We start from the raw sequence: 14,952 nt of genomic DNA, 5'->3' as shown, positions 1-14,952 counted from the left end.
AGCACATGTAGCTGCATACACAAACATGCACACACATACACTAACAGAGTCTAATCCTAGCGTGCCTTTAAAACTTCTGTAATGGTCTGAATGTATGGGAGCTCTTAAGAGTTGACTCATGCAGTTCTTGTGTGGGGAGGTTGCTATCTGCAGTTTGTTTTCTTTCTCCACTAGTACAGTTAGGGGCGCTCATCAGATATGGCTGTGCAGCCTCCAGAATCGTGCACCAAAATAAGGCTCTTTATAAATTAGTTGGTCTCAGGCATTGTTAACAGATAACTAGGACAACCCCTGGCCTAGCTTACTGTGTGGGATTCATGATGTATCATTTGCTGGACAGATAGTAACAAGAAAAATACTGACAACTGTAACTGTGCCATCCCTTGCTCACAAGACTCTGTCCAGATGGGTGATGACAATGTTTTGGAATCAAGGATGCACAGCTCATTCTATTCTGTCACTAACAAAGACTGAGGACGTATATGATCTGAACAAAGGACCACACACTAGTTCTGAGGAGCTTTATTAACAAGCTCCTTACGGCCCCACTAAAATGTCCTGTTTTCATCTTTACACATGCTCAGAATGTATTTCCAGGTTCAGTCGTTTGCTGTTAGCCCAGCTGTGTTAAGTCTGCACTGTCACTACACTAAGATTAGTGCTACTTAGAGATGCAGACACTAAAACAACTCTTAACCTTGTCCAGTGTAAGGACTCAGGACAAGAAATTCAAGTTTACTGTTTTCCTTCAAGGGGTTCCAAAGCTTTGATTCTCACCATGACAGGTGCCCACTTGGCTTAGACTTTTCCCCTTTTGATAGATCCAAGAATTTGTCTAACTCCTTTCTGTATTTCCAATAATCCTACACACCCTTTTCATTGTCAAGGTTTTTGTTCTTATAAACATTAGTGAGTATCACTACAGGGAGTCATGACATATGAGTTTAGCAAGGGTGACCTGTCTGTGGCCTTAACCTGGATTCTGGGCAGGCATTTTACTTTGGGAATTGATTATGGTTCATCCCCACTCCGCAGAAGCTACAGCCATGTTACTATTGATAGGAAGAGGCAGTGAGGAACTGGGAGGCCATCTCTACTTCTGCAGCTGGAAGTGAACAAACACGAGATAATGAAAACTAAAGGAAAATGGTCCCTGGATTCTCTCTGGCAATTATTCTGGCAGGAGAAATGAAGGGAGACACACACATGCATGGCTAGGATCTGTTAAGAACACAGGGTAAGCATTAACATGGGGTATAAGCTAGTATGAGAGAACATGGGAGGGAGAAATTACTTATGACTCTGTAAGTTTTGCCTTTTGGTTCTTCTTTTGAGACAGTCTTGCTAGTAGCTTAGGCTGGATTAGAACTTGCTGTATTAGCCCAGGCTAGTCTCAAACGTCTGATCCTCTCATTTCAGCCTCCTGCATACTGTGATTGCAAGCAAGAGATCAGACTACAGGAGGCACTAGCATGCCTGGCTTTGACTTTCTAAGTCTGGAAAGGAGATGAAGTTAAGCACTGCATTCTAGTGAATCACTTCACAGAGAACAACAGAAGAAAATAAGAATGAGACTAAATTAATCTGCTTTAGATTACAATTATTAAAAGTTAACATTTGAAAATGTATTTATCTGAATTTCTTTTTAAACTAAATAGCATAGTATCATGGGGGGGGGGAGAGATAGATTGAGATTGATTGATTTTGATTATAAAAGATGGCTTGGGGATTCACCTAAATGGAATGATATAGTTGTGACTAATGACCTATGGTCTTATTTAAAGATTATTATTTTAAGATAGTGTGCACTTGTGGCTCTCATTCACAAAAGAATAGAATGAAACCTCATGAAAAGGTTTCAGTCTAGTATGTATTTAGTATCAGAAACCATGTAATGACCAGGAAAGTTGCTGAGCGTGAACTAAGTTAAAATCTAACATCTGGACTTGACTGTAACACTTCCGTGTGCACCATCAGTGGCTAATGACACTTCTATTGGGACTGTAGTGACAAGAGCCACAGAAAGCTAACTGGAAAACGAGGTCAATAATAACTTGCAAGTAGGGGCCATCTGTCCTTGCTATCAGACCTTAGCCCGTACATCCCCTAGTTCACTCAGGAAATGTGTCATTTATATCTCAAGCCCTCTCTAAGTATGTCAGTAGAGACAAAAGATAATCAGGAACTGGCCCTTCTTTAAGGTGAGATTCAGTCAGCTCAGTGGGAAAATGACAAATTTTAAGATTTGTCAAATAGAAGACAAATAGAAGATTGAAAGGTACCTAAAAGAGCAAGCAGTAATTGCCACTGACACAAAGAATGGCTCTTGGCCTAGTTTGGGTGCAGAGAGATTGATTTCCTGGAGAAAGTCATTTCTAAGCTGAAAACTGAAGGATGATAAGATGGGTAAAGGTGCCTATTGCCAAGCCTAAGGACCAGAGTTCAATTCCTAAATCAAACTTCTGACTGACATGAAGGAAGGAGGGTTAGACGGGAAGCAGAAGACAATCATATTTTTATGGGCATAGGAGAGCTTCAGAGGGAGAACCGACTACATGAATTTGATGGAGCAAGTATCCTCAGCTCTTCTCCTCCTTTTCTTCTCCAAGTAGAACAAGCAAACATTGGGAAGTAAGCCTGTAGACAACCAAACCGACTGACTTGCTAAGAAGCACTTAAAGACAAACCGTCTTGAAAGCAAGTGGGAGTTTTAAGTACAACAGGTTTAAATTTCAGAAATGTTACTCTAGATCAGTGGTTCTCACCCTGTGGGTCATCATGACCTCTTTGAGGGTCAAATGACCCCTGTAAAAGATATTTACATTACAGGTCATAGCAGTAGCAAAATTATAGTTATGAAGTAGCAACAAAATAATTTTGTGGTTGGGGGTCACCACAACATGAGAAACTATACTAAAGGGTCGCAGCATTAACAAAGTTAAGGACCATTGCTGTAGATGTACTGGGTGGAATGAGAAAGAAATTAGATGTGGAAACCAGTTAATGAAGCTCTTATTCCAGGTATGTGGATATACTGACTTGAATTACCTGAGGCAACAAAATTAAGTGATTGGCTTGGAAAATTTTAAGGTCTTAATGACTAATTCGATCCAAAGAGTAAAAATACAGAGAATTTAATGGAACATATTTTTGGCTTGGGCAATTACGAAGTTGGTTAAGGCAATTTTTATTTAGATTCTCAATACAAAAAGAGGCAATTTAAAGAAAAACGAGGAGGCTATTACTTCTTAGGAGAAAGGTCTTGGGGTGACTGAAAGGTTAACAAATATTAACTGGTTTTCAGGCATATTTAGGAAGTAAAAATTAGTAAGGCTTGACAATTGCCAGTATGTGAAGTGCATAAAGTTAGGAAGGAGTCCGAAACGACATTAGAATTTTGCGTTAGATTTGGTGGGTGACTGCTGTGGCACACAGCTAGGCACAAACTCTTCCTATTCTGGTCTCGGTAGGAACATTTCTTTGCAATGCAATTCCGTCATTTTTCTCACAGGCTGGAGTCTATTTACCTATGCCTTTCTCTTCAGCCTCTCTTGGACAAGTCTAATGTGATGGAGTTGGGTGTTTAGACAGTGGGAGGATCTTGCTATTTTCTATTTTCAGCCTTTGTCTCCCAGGAGGGATATGTGATTTCCATGGCAAGGTCTTCAGAGACACTGTAAGCTTTTGCTCTTTTGGAGTGTTGTCCTGAGCTGGCTGTGAAAAATGAGTTAGTCCATTCTAGTGGGGGATGGGAGGTTAAAAGCAGCTAATGGCACTGATTATGAATTATGGTAGCTTGTTAAAGTGTTTAAGACATTGATTTTGGGTTTTTCTTGGGGTGGACAGTACTTACAAAGCCAAGGTCTATTGAAATGTAGAAAGTAGTTTGAAATGTTACTCCTTTGTAACCTGTAGTAGTGCTAAGAAACCACTAATCTTTAAAGTCTACAAAGTTTAGACGGATGTTTCCCTGAGAGTTAGGGCCTAAGTAATTTCTTAAGTACCAGGTGCCTGAATAACAACATTGCATTGCAATGTGAAAAGTCAAGAACCTACCAGTTGGACAAAGAACAAAAGTAGAAACAATATTTACAAATTACTTTCTTTGTATGAAAAAGTATAAGTATTTATAGACTTATGGCATATTAACTTTCCAAATCTTGGACAAATAACTTAAATACCATAAGTAGAAGACATGTAAATATGGATGCAAACTTCCATAAAGGAGTTTACCGATATATACTTGTTTCATAAGTAGCTAAGTAAGTCAAAATTAGGTTTTCTCCTTTAAGAGATTCAGAATCCATGCATTTTTGTTAATGAAAAAAAAAAAAAAAAAAAGGTTTGTCTGGACCAAAACCACGAAGATGTCCCTTTAAGGTTTCGGAGTCTTGTCGTAAGCAATGGTACTTCCATTCATTTCTGTCTCATTAAAAGAAACTTTCCTCCTTTCTACGCATTACTGACTTTATGTACCCACTGCGTTCTTGAAAAAATCGATTTGAGCTGCCTGAAGTGAGAAGACCACCGCCTCTAGAGCTCCAGCCGGAATTCTATCTGCCACGTTTCATTCCGGATGGAAGCGGCCACTAAGGAAGTCCGTTCCAAGGGCGGTCCCCTGCGTGGCCGCGGGTTTGACCTTTCTCATCCGAGCCTCCGACGGGCCCTGAGGCATCCACAGAGGCGACCCACACTCACCGCTTGAAATGCAGTCACCAGCAGCAAGCGCAGCCCCAGAGCGGGCCGCAGCCACCCGGCCTGCCCGGCCGCCATCCCTGCGGTCCCCCGTCAATCTTCAGGGGCTTGAGGACCCTTGTACCAGGGACGTCCACTGCAATGCCTGATGCGAAGCCTGCCGCGAGAGGCCACTGCCAGAAGTCTATTATCCCACAGAGGCGAATATTAGTCAGGCGACTATAGGAACATAAAAGTGATCGATTATTAAAAAGTCGTCAGGGTCTTTCAGAGATTAAAATCAGGCATTTTCTGAAACTCCCCACATCGGTACTTCTCATTCACGACATTATGTCGGCTCTCTACGAGGCCCCTGCGCCTCCATTATTAGCCCCGCCTCCCTCTCCGAATTTACCCAATCAAATACCGTCTTGCTTGAGTCCGATGTCAAGGAACCCAACCGTAAATTGAACCAAACGGGCTCTAAGCCGCCGCTCTTCGGACCAATGAACGCCACTGTACGGGAGGATGGGGGTGGAGCCTTTGGTTGCCGGGCAGCGTGCGTCAAGGCGTGCGCGTGGTGGCCGAGGGGGAGGGGGGGGGGCGGGCCGAGGGCGGCGCAGCCGCAGCCGCAGCGCTGCTAGAGGAGCGCGCGGCCGCCAGCGACCGAGGGAGGGAAGGGAGGAAGCGAGGGAAGAGGGCGTGCGGCCGCGGGGTCCCGAAGCCAGGCGGCAGCGGCAGGAGGGCACCAGGGCCGTCGGGTGGGCTGAGCAGAAGCGTGCACCGGGCGGCCGGCGCTGGCTCCTGCGGGCGGGAGACCGGAGCGGAGGAGGGGGTCGCTGCGGCGCGGCAGTCCGCGCAGCTCCCGGGTCGGGGTCTCCTCCCGGCGCCTCGGTCGCCCGCGGGGCCCCGCTCCCCGCCCCCCGCGGTATGTCTTGATCTCGAGCAGCGGGTTTCATGGGGCTCCTCAGGATTATGATGCCGCCCAAGTTGCAGCTGCTGGCGGTGGTGGCCTTCGCGGTGGCGATGCTCTTCTTGGAGAACCAGATCCAGAAGCTGGAGGAGTCCCGGGCGAAGCTAGGTGAGGCAGCCGAGCGGTGCTCCGGGCCCGGGCTGGCGGGTGGGCATTGCCGGCGATAGCAAGTGGGCGTCCGCAGGGGTCTCGGAGAGTCCCGCGAGCTGGGACCCAGGCACGTCGAGCTCCCGCCACCAGGGAGGGAAGCTCTGGAGTGACGAGCTGCACCCGCGGGGTCTCCGGCCAGAGGGCTGCCCCGTCGGCCCTCCGCGGAGAGGGGACCGAACTCTGCATGGAGCTGGTGTTGCTTGGAGGACACGAACGTTCATCCTCTGGTCCCTTCCAGTCGTTCTGGAAAGCAGATGGGGACTGGAATTTGAATTAGGGGCACCTGGGCACAGGATCGTTTGGGCACGGTGGTCGTGGGGAGGTTTATCGAGGGAGATGGGCAGAAATGGACGGAGACTCCGGGAATGATGGGGAGTAAATGCAGCTCACTGTAGTGAGTGGCATGCCTGAGCCGAGGGCAGCAAGGGACCTTAGAACTGACACTGTGGGTAGGCTGACCATGTGGGACAGCGGAGCAGATGAAAAGCTCTGACGGTACCGCTATGAGACATCTGGGGGACTGAAGTTCTTTATGAGTGACGCTCAACTGCTTGATGATTTGGGCTTCAGAGTAAGGTCGTAAAGTGTAGGTTGATTGCATGTACAAGCGTCGAAGGTTCGGAATTACGGTATTTACCTGGGGAAAGGAATAGAGTGGGAAAGCTAACCATATGGGTATCTTAAAGCGTCTCTGTCAGTGCTGGAATGAGTAAAGACTCCTGAAACACTAAACTGGAGTGTGAAGTTGTGCACAGCAGACGAAAGCGCGGATAGTTGGTGCTTCCGGATAGTGGAGAACTTTGGTATTTGGAAGTGCTGTGGAAACAGGGAGACTTAATGACTGACGCGTTTTGATTTAAAAATGTACGTGGCACTTAAAAAGCATCCCAGGGGATGTAATTTGAATATGGGAAGCGGTTTTTGCATACACTTTTCACATAGCCAACTTCTTAAATACGATTTAAAGTTACCCCGAGGAACAGCTAGACGTACCTGGGGGTGCGCATTCATTTTTTTAAAAAAGCACCAGAAAAATAATTAAATTTTATATATAGTTCCAATTCCAAGTTTTGGTAGATTTTACAAAAGCCTTGAACATATTTTAAAGAATAGTGTTATCAAAGAACGTTAAATGCGTTTGATTGATGTACGGCTATGTTTAAAGAGAAGCCAAAGCTGCTAGAATGAAATGTGAAGAGCTATTAAATTTATTTACTGTAATTTAAAAAGATCTTGTATGCTACAAGTTACTCACTTTAAATGTTGACGGTTAAACCATCTGACCCCTTTGCTTTTCATACGGCTCCATCTCTACAGCATTTACAATCATAGTCTGCTTCATTCATAATCCAATTTTACAGGAAGAGAGTGACTCATCTCACAATAAGTTAAAAGTTAGTTAACAATCAGAATTTGTATTTATTTATTTTTTTTGTATTATTGTTTGGAATTCTCTAGATGTTATTTCTTAGAAACACTGCAGATTTTCCTCCTTGCCTACCTTTTTTTTTTTTTTTTCCTCTGCAGTGTTTGAAAGTTGTTTCTATCCACCACCTGAATGGTTTTAAAAGCAAACTTACCTGGAAATGTAGAATGCCACAGGTAGAATAATGTGCTTCATTGTGATTTTCATTTAAGACAAAAAATCCTTTGCCAGGAATAACAAGCGTGCACCAAAATAAATAGCTATACGGGAAACAGCAAATATCTACCAGAATAATCTAGGGCTGACTATGGGGGGCAGGCCTGTAATTCCAGCACTCTAAAAGCTGTTGCCAGAGGATGGTACATTCAAGACCAGGGTGTACTGCTACATAGCCCTACCATGTCTTTAAAAAAAAAAAAAAAGGACAGTTCTCAAATGTAAAAACACCTGAGTATCTGGAGATGCAGACATGACAGAGAAGATGTATATACCTTTATGTCAGTTCATTAATCTTCTGATTAGATTTTTTCTAAATATTTTTATTTTTAAAAGAGACAGGTTCTATGAGTTGTTCAGGCCTCAATTGTTTTTCCTTCCTCATCATTGAGAAACTGTAGATGCCCTCCACCTGGCCTCCTTCCCATTCCCACTCTTTCAAAAATAATCTTGTTTAAGAGGCAGTACTGAAAGAGCCAGTGCCCATATTCTGACTCCTCAGGAAAGAAAAAGGGTCAGGCTGTCTGTCACTAGGTAACTTCCGTCTGTGATATTCTTATTTAGTCTTCCAAGAACACTAGAGATACCTATTTTTCAGATACAGAATTATCCTTAAAGTATATAATTTGCCCAAGACTGTATCGCTAGTAAGTGGCAGAATCAGAATTGGAACTCAGGTATGTTTGATTCCTAATTGAGGACTCCTGTAATTACACCAGGCAATTTCAGACTTTCTACTGACATTATACTACAATTGAGCTGTTTGAATAGCATTTGTAAATTGTATTATCAATGCATGTATTGCTGAGAATGAATATCATTCTGAGAAAACTCAATTTCTGACACAAAGGAATTGGTTTAATGTCTTGCCCCTTGTTTATATCCATGTAATGAACATAATTATATTACTCAATGAAATGGACTGAAATAGCTTGTTTCTGCTATTGAAGAAGAAAATCTTTGGTTGTTTGCTGTAATTGTAAAACTGCAACATTAAAAAGCATTTTTATTTTGGCACAGGAAAGCTAATGAACATTTTACCCTTAAAAGTAGGTTTTGTTGTTTATTTTTTGTTGTTGTAGAAGATTCCAAGGGATTGTAATGTCTGTTAATAACTGTAATGTGACTTGGTTAAAGTCAACAATATCCTGATGGTAAGATCTTTAATAAAGCAATAGGTCTATAAGAAATACGGTGTATTCATTGGCCTCTTGGGAAATTATTTAAATAGAAATTCCTAAAGCTCCCAATATTACAGTTTTCTACTTTTATAGGTTATTTTTTTCCTTAAAGCAAATATTCCTACAGCTTATTGTTATATATTATCCTACAGCTTGTTTTTTATTTAACATTATAGATCTCTTTCTGTGTTAGTACATCTAAATCTGACACATTCTAATGGCTGTATAATATTCCAAATTATGAATGTATCCTAAATTATTATTATTACTTCTAGTGCTTGGGTTTTTTTTTTTTTTTTTTTTCACTGAGGCTATGAAATGATATGTTGTGAAATTAACTCATTTCCTTAATTTTTTGTTAAAAATCTTTACATTGTTTATTGCTTCTTAATTGTTAGTTCTTGTTCATTGGGATAATTTGCTACTTTTTTGTTGTTTGAGTTTTTAAATATTAAGGTAAGTAATTCATCTGTTCTTATATTTGCTTTTCTCTAAGACTGCATTTGTCTCTCAGCTGTGGTGTATTTTGTTTATACAGACAGGTTAATTTTACACAAATTTTATCAATTTAGGCAAGCAGATTTCAGGTTAAGACTTTCCTGATGGTGTATATTCTCTATACTTAAGTAGAATAGTTTATAGTTTTTATTTTTCATTTGCCCTTTAAGCCATTTATTTATGTGCAGAGATTTATTATAATGTCTTTTGATGAATAACCACATATGGCAAATATAGGAAATAATCTGTTCTTTCCCCCTGTAACTCCTGTTATTTATGTGCTAACGTTTTGTGTTCTCTTAGCTCAGTTGTCCTTGTACGCCAGTCTTTTTCACTAACTTGAAGTTCTTCATACTTCAAGAATATATATTCATACATACACACACATCAAGATGTCTGAATTTAGTAAAACTGTCTACGTAGCTCTCATCAGATTTATAAAGGATGATATGATTCCCTATGCTATATAAAATCACAAATGTTTAATACAGTTTGAGCAACTCTAGTCAGAACTTTGGAAAACCGTGTGCTTCCAGGTCAGGCTCTTTAGTGCTCATATGCTGCTGCCAATAAACACTTACACATTGCGGGTTGCTTTCCAAATGCAGCACACTAGAAACTTAGGATCAGCTTCAGCCTGACTGTCACTTAAGGTACATATGAAACAGTAATGAATTTTGTGTTGAGACTTGGGTTCCATCTCTAAGATACCCCTGTAAACATTCCCAAGTCTGAGAATAGGCCAACATTTGAAATGTGGTTTGGATTTGTGTTTTAACCTGTAGATATTTCATGGTAGATGGAGTGAGTGTATTCTTCATAATAATGTATTGTTGTGGGATATTTGTACACCATATGACGGTGTAATGCTGTGATTGATGTAATTAATAATCTGAACAACCAATAGCAAGGCAGGAGGTGTAGGCAGGACTTCTGGGCAGAGAGAGGAGGAGGAGGAATCTAGGAGTGTGAGAGAGAGACTTGAGGAGACATGGAGAAAGCAGGAAGGGCTGTATGTTGTTGGTATTTTACTCTCTTTTGAGGGCCTGCCACCCAGCTCCCAAATAAATCACACCAGGCGTCTTATTCTTAATTATGAATGCCCAGCCTTAGCTTGGCTTAGTTTCTAACCAGCTTTTCTTAACTTAACCTGACTACCTTTTGCCTCTGGGCTTTTCCCTGTTCTCTTACTTCTCTAAATCTTACCCCTTGGCTTCCTGTGTAGCTGGGTGGCTGGCCCCTGGTATCCTCCTTTTCCTCTGGCTGCTAGCTCCTCCATCTCTTCTCTGCAGTTTTCTCCTTCTATATATCCTCTCTGCCTGCCAGCCCCGCCTATCCTTTCTCCTGCCTTGCCATTGGCCGTTCAGTTCTTCTTTAGACCATCAGGACAGTCACAATAACATAGGCTTGCAGAGTTAAACAAATACAACATAAACATAAGTAACACACCTTAAAATAATATTCTACTACAGTGGTATGTGACAGAATGTAGATTTATAGAAATGGGTTAATTTAAGTAGAGCTATTTAAAGATAAGCCTAAGCTAAAGGCCAGGCTTTCCTAACTAATAAGTTTCTGTGTCGTTATTTGGGAGTTGGCTGGCAGGACAGAGTAAGACTCACTACAATATATGACAACATTAGACTCACTGGTTACATCTACAGGATGTTATGAAGAACTTTCTCTGGGAAGTTAGACTTGCAGATTTGTGCCAAAAAGTGCATACCTGATTTTTTTGGCAAGTTGTGTTCAGGAAGGTATGCTTGTAGACTGTACATTTAATTTTCTAATGTAAATGTGCAAGGATAGGGAATTCAAATGAAAACTAACTTAGCAATGACTCCCAACTGTAGGTATTAGAATTTGCTGTTTATGAAAGTAAAGCTGGGACTCTCAATAGTACACCTGTCACTGTGGAATGATAGAACAGTATACTGTAGGCTGCTGTTCTTACACAGGCATTAGAATTATGTACTTAATTATCTATGTCCATGGGTCCTAAGCATTTTAAATAATGTGTGTCAGCCATGTGCTTATGAAACCACTGTGAGTTTATGATTATGTTAGGGTGTACTCAATTAAATGAGGAATGTAGTTCCGTATAGATTATGCAGTAGTCTCCATTGGTGAAAATTTTTAACCATTATTTTCTCAAAACTCTACCAAAGAACTAATTCCAGGGCCAAGGCTGAGACTGCTCTTTGGATTTGGTGGTTTCTGACAAATGCTTGAAAGCTTGCAGATACTACCTGTAGGAAAATAGAGCAGCAGCTACTGTCCACAGGACTTTGGGTTAATGGGAAAACAGGACATTCTAGAAATGCTGGTTGGTATCACTTACTGCATGTTGAATAGAATGGCCAGTGCTGTAGAATCATCACTTGAAGTGGTTGATCTCAATTAGGTTAATTCCAGGATGTCTATTTCTCAGCCTATTAAACTTTCTAATAGTTTTTGTTGATTTGCTTTTAGCATTTAGTAAAATTGAGATGAATATTTAAACATTGTTCTCTTGAAAGACCACTTCAGAAGAGTGTACTTATAGAAGAATTTGATAGGGTTCAAATTAACCTCATTATTTACTGTTTTCTCCCCACTCACAAAACCTGCACTTAATGTCCCCTGCCTTTCTTTCTACCTGTTAAACTACATTGTCAGTAGCAGGGCCTTGGTGATGCACACCTTTAATCCTAGCACTCCCGAGGCAGAGGTAGTGGATCTCTGAATTCTAGGCAGCCTGGACTACAGAGTGAGTTCCAGAATAATCAGGACTGTTACACAGAGAAACCCTGTTTCAAAAAAACAAAACAAAACAACAACAACAACAATAAAACCCAAACCAAAACAAAACCCCTCCAAAACAAATAAACAAAGTGTACATCGATAGTGCCCCTGATGAGTGCATCTGATCCTACCCTCCTCTAGCTCAAGACAGGGTTCTAGAAGCTTTCTGCCCATCTGTTGTGACCCCCCCCCATTCTTCTTGATACTTTGTATGTGAGTGTACTCCTGCAAGTGGGAAAGAAAAACCACTGAGCTAACCATAAACCTGCCCCCCTTTTCTGAAAAACTAAAAGTTGAATTACAGTAGTCACCAGTACATTTCCTTAGTGCTGTTGCCATTTTCTGGTCTTCATTTTCATGTACCAACAGAATTGGACACAGGGAATCACTTATTTCTTTGTGGGCTTTGTTTACTGGGACCCAGTACCGTTTTACCAGTCATTTCTGTTTCTGCTGCTAGATGACCCTTTTCTTCTTAACCGTGTAGTTATGAGAGTTTTTTTTATTCTCTCTCAGCTGGTGATTTATATGTTGACCACTTGCAACTACAATAATATTTCTAGTTCAGATCTATTTTCTAAACATTAGACTTAAGTAATTCCGACATTCTGGTGGAAGGTGGGTTAACAACAGACTTTTCAGTTCTTACCTCTAAAACAGATCATCTGATCTCTGTCCTTGTCTCACCCAAATTCACCATCTGTCCTCCTCATTTGAGATGACGACAGGCCCATCCTTTAAGATTCTGTCTTCCTGTGACTTCTTTTACTCAATTTCATATATCAGGAATCTCATTAGCTTCACTCTAAGAATATTTGTAGACTGTGCCTGTTACTCAACACTTCACTGTGTTCACCCTATTTAAAGATGCTTTCGTTTCTTCTTTGGATTACGGCTCTATTTTCACCATCTCTCTGCTTCTACACTTGGCTTTCCTGACTCAGTACAGCAGAAATAAATGAGTTACATCTTTACTCTTTTGAGGCAGAGTCTCCTGTAGCCTAGGCCAGCATCAGACTCCTTATGTGGTCCAATATAACAAGAGCCTTGAACTTCTCTGATCCTCCTGCTTTCACCAGGGATTGCAGAATATGCCTCCAAGTCCAGACTTAAACAGGAATCAAATAAACCTATTTTTTTTTTTTTTAAACAAGGGCTTCTTGTGATCAAGGCAGGCTACCAACTGAGCACATCCCCAGCCAGAAATTTGAGTCAAATCTTGTCATATGGAGTGGGAGAAGATATTTGCAAAACATACATCTGATAAGAGGTTAATGTCTAAGATGTTTAAGGAACTCAACTCAGTAATAAGAAATAATCTGATTTAAATGATCTGAAAAGACATTTCTCAAAAGAAAATTGCCAATTCTTGTATATGCAAGAATATTCAGTATTATTAATTGTCAGGGAAATACAAAATGAGATGCTATCTTACATAACTTAGAATGGCTGTTACCAGGGTGTCGGGGAAAATGTGGAGAAAAGGAAACCCTTTACACTCTTGATAGGAATGTAAATTACTAAAGTCACTATGGAAAATGGGATGGAGGTTCATCAAAAAAATAAAAGCTAGACTTGCCCTGTAATCTAGCAGTTCCACTACTGGCTGTATGTTCTTAGAAAATGAAATCAGTATGTCAAAAAGATTTCTGCACCATCCTGTTTATTGTAGAATTATTTACAACAGCCAAAATACACAGTTAAATTTAGGGCCCATGGATGGATGAACAAAGAAAATTTGTCACACATGCACAATTGAATGCTACTTAGCCATGAGAAGAACCTAGAAGAAATTGTTAAGTGGGATAAGCCAAGCACAGAAAGCAAGCACTACATGATCTCACTTATATGTGGAATCTAACTAACTTGGACTTACGAAAAGCAGAGTGGATTGGTGGTTACTAGGGACTGGAATTTGAGGGGTAAGAGATGGGGATATATTTAAAGAACACAAACGTTAAAAGAAATTCGAAGAATAAGTTCAGATTTCTGTTTGCATGGTGGTAACTAGATGAGTTACTTTTTCTGTTGCTGTGAGGAAAGCAGCTTGAGGGAGAAGTTTTGTGTTGGCTCACAGTCTGAGGTACACAGTCATGGCAGGAAAGCTATGGTGGTAGGAGCTGGAGGCGGCTGGTTACATGGAAACAGTCAATGGAGGCTGGTGCTTGGCTTGCTTCCCTTTTTCATTCTGTCCAAGATTCTTCAAGGAATAGTAGTACTCAACATTTGTGAACCTGATCTAGATAATCACTCACTGGCAGCTCAGGAACATAATCTAGATAATCCCTCATAGGTAGAGGCCAATCTAATCTAGATGATCCCTTATCTGCATGCCTAGAGGCTTGTCTCCAAGGTGATTGTCCATCCTGTCGAGATGACAATATTAACCATTCCAGTGACTATAGTGAATGGCAGTGTCATCTTACAAATTTGTGAATAAACTAAATATGTCATAATAGGAAATAAGTCCGTGAAGTATGGCATATGGTTTGTTAGCTTGCTTTAGCCATTATACAGTGCATACATATTTTTAAAACATGTTTTACACAATAAATATATAGTTTCATCTGTCAATTAAAAATATACTTAAAGCCTAGAATGTTGGTGCATATCTGTAGTCCTATTTACTCAGGATGCTGACACTGGAGGATTCCTTAAGATGAGTTTAAGGCGAACTTTGGCAACACAGTGAAACTCTGTGTTGTTGTTTTTTCTTTTACTCTTTGTCTCTCTGGGGGCCCACCACCCAGCTCCCAAATAAATCTCACATGGAGGCTTATTCTTAATTATAAGTGCCTGGCCCTAGCTTGTTTCTTGCCAGCTTTTCTTAACCTTAATTATCCCATCTACCTTTTGCCTCTGGGCTTTCCTGTTCTCTTACTTCTGTAAATCTTACTCTATTCTGTGGCTTGCTGTGTAGCTGGCCCCTTGCATCCTCTTCCTTCTCTCACTCCTTCCTCTCTCCTTCCTTCACCCAGATTTCTCCTTCTATTTATTCTCTTTTCCTGCCAGCCCTGCCTGTTTCTCCTAACTAACCGTTGGCCGTTTAG

General features: G+C 41.1%; 2 protein-coding genes across 4 annotated transcripts in view; one reads left to right on the top strand and one right to left on the bottom strand.

Moving 5' to 3' along the window:
- The window catches only part of Selenof (selenoprotein F), a 30,422-nt gene extending 25,374 nt beyond the window's left edge, over positions 1-5,048 (bottom strand). Inside the window, exon 1 of one of the 2 annotated variants that reach the window (XM_036191406.1) lies at positions 4,699-5,048. In XM_036191406.1, the coding sequence (XP_036047299.1) occupies positions 4,699-4,773 (75 nt within the window). In that variant the 5' untranslated portion in view covers positions 4,774-5,048. The remainder of the gene's footprint in view (positions 1-4,698) is intronic. The other variant, XM_036191405.1, reaches the window with a different exon arrangement.
- A 256-nt stretch (positions 5,049-5,304) lies between these two features.
- The window catches only part of Hs2st1 (heparan sulfate 2-O-sulfotransferase 1), a 159,420-nt gene continuing 149,772 nt past the window's right edge, over positions 5,305-14,952 (top strand). The window contains exon 1 of one of the 2 annotated variants that reach the window (XM_036190783.1): positions 5,305-5,755. In XM_036190783.1, the coding sequence (XP_036046676.1) occupies positions 5,632-5,755 (124 nt within the window). In that variant the 5' untranslated portion in view covers positions 5,305-5,631. The remainder of the gene's footprint in view (positions 5,756-14,952) is intronic. The other variant, XM_036190784.1, reaches the window with a different exon arrangement.

Source organism: Onychomys torridus, chromosome 6, assembly GCF_903995425.1.
Source record: "Onychomys torridus chromosome 6, mOncTor1.1, whole genome shotgun sequence".
NCBI lineage: Eukaryota > Metazoa > Chordata > Mammalia > Rodentia > Cricetidae > Onychomys > Onychomys torridus.
This window is presented reverse-complemented; position numbering and strand designations above follow the sequence as displayed.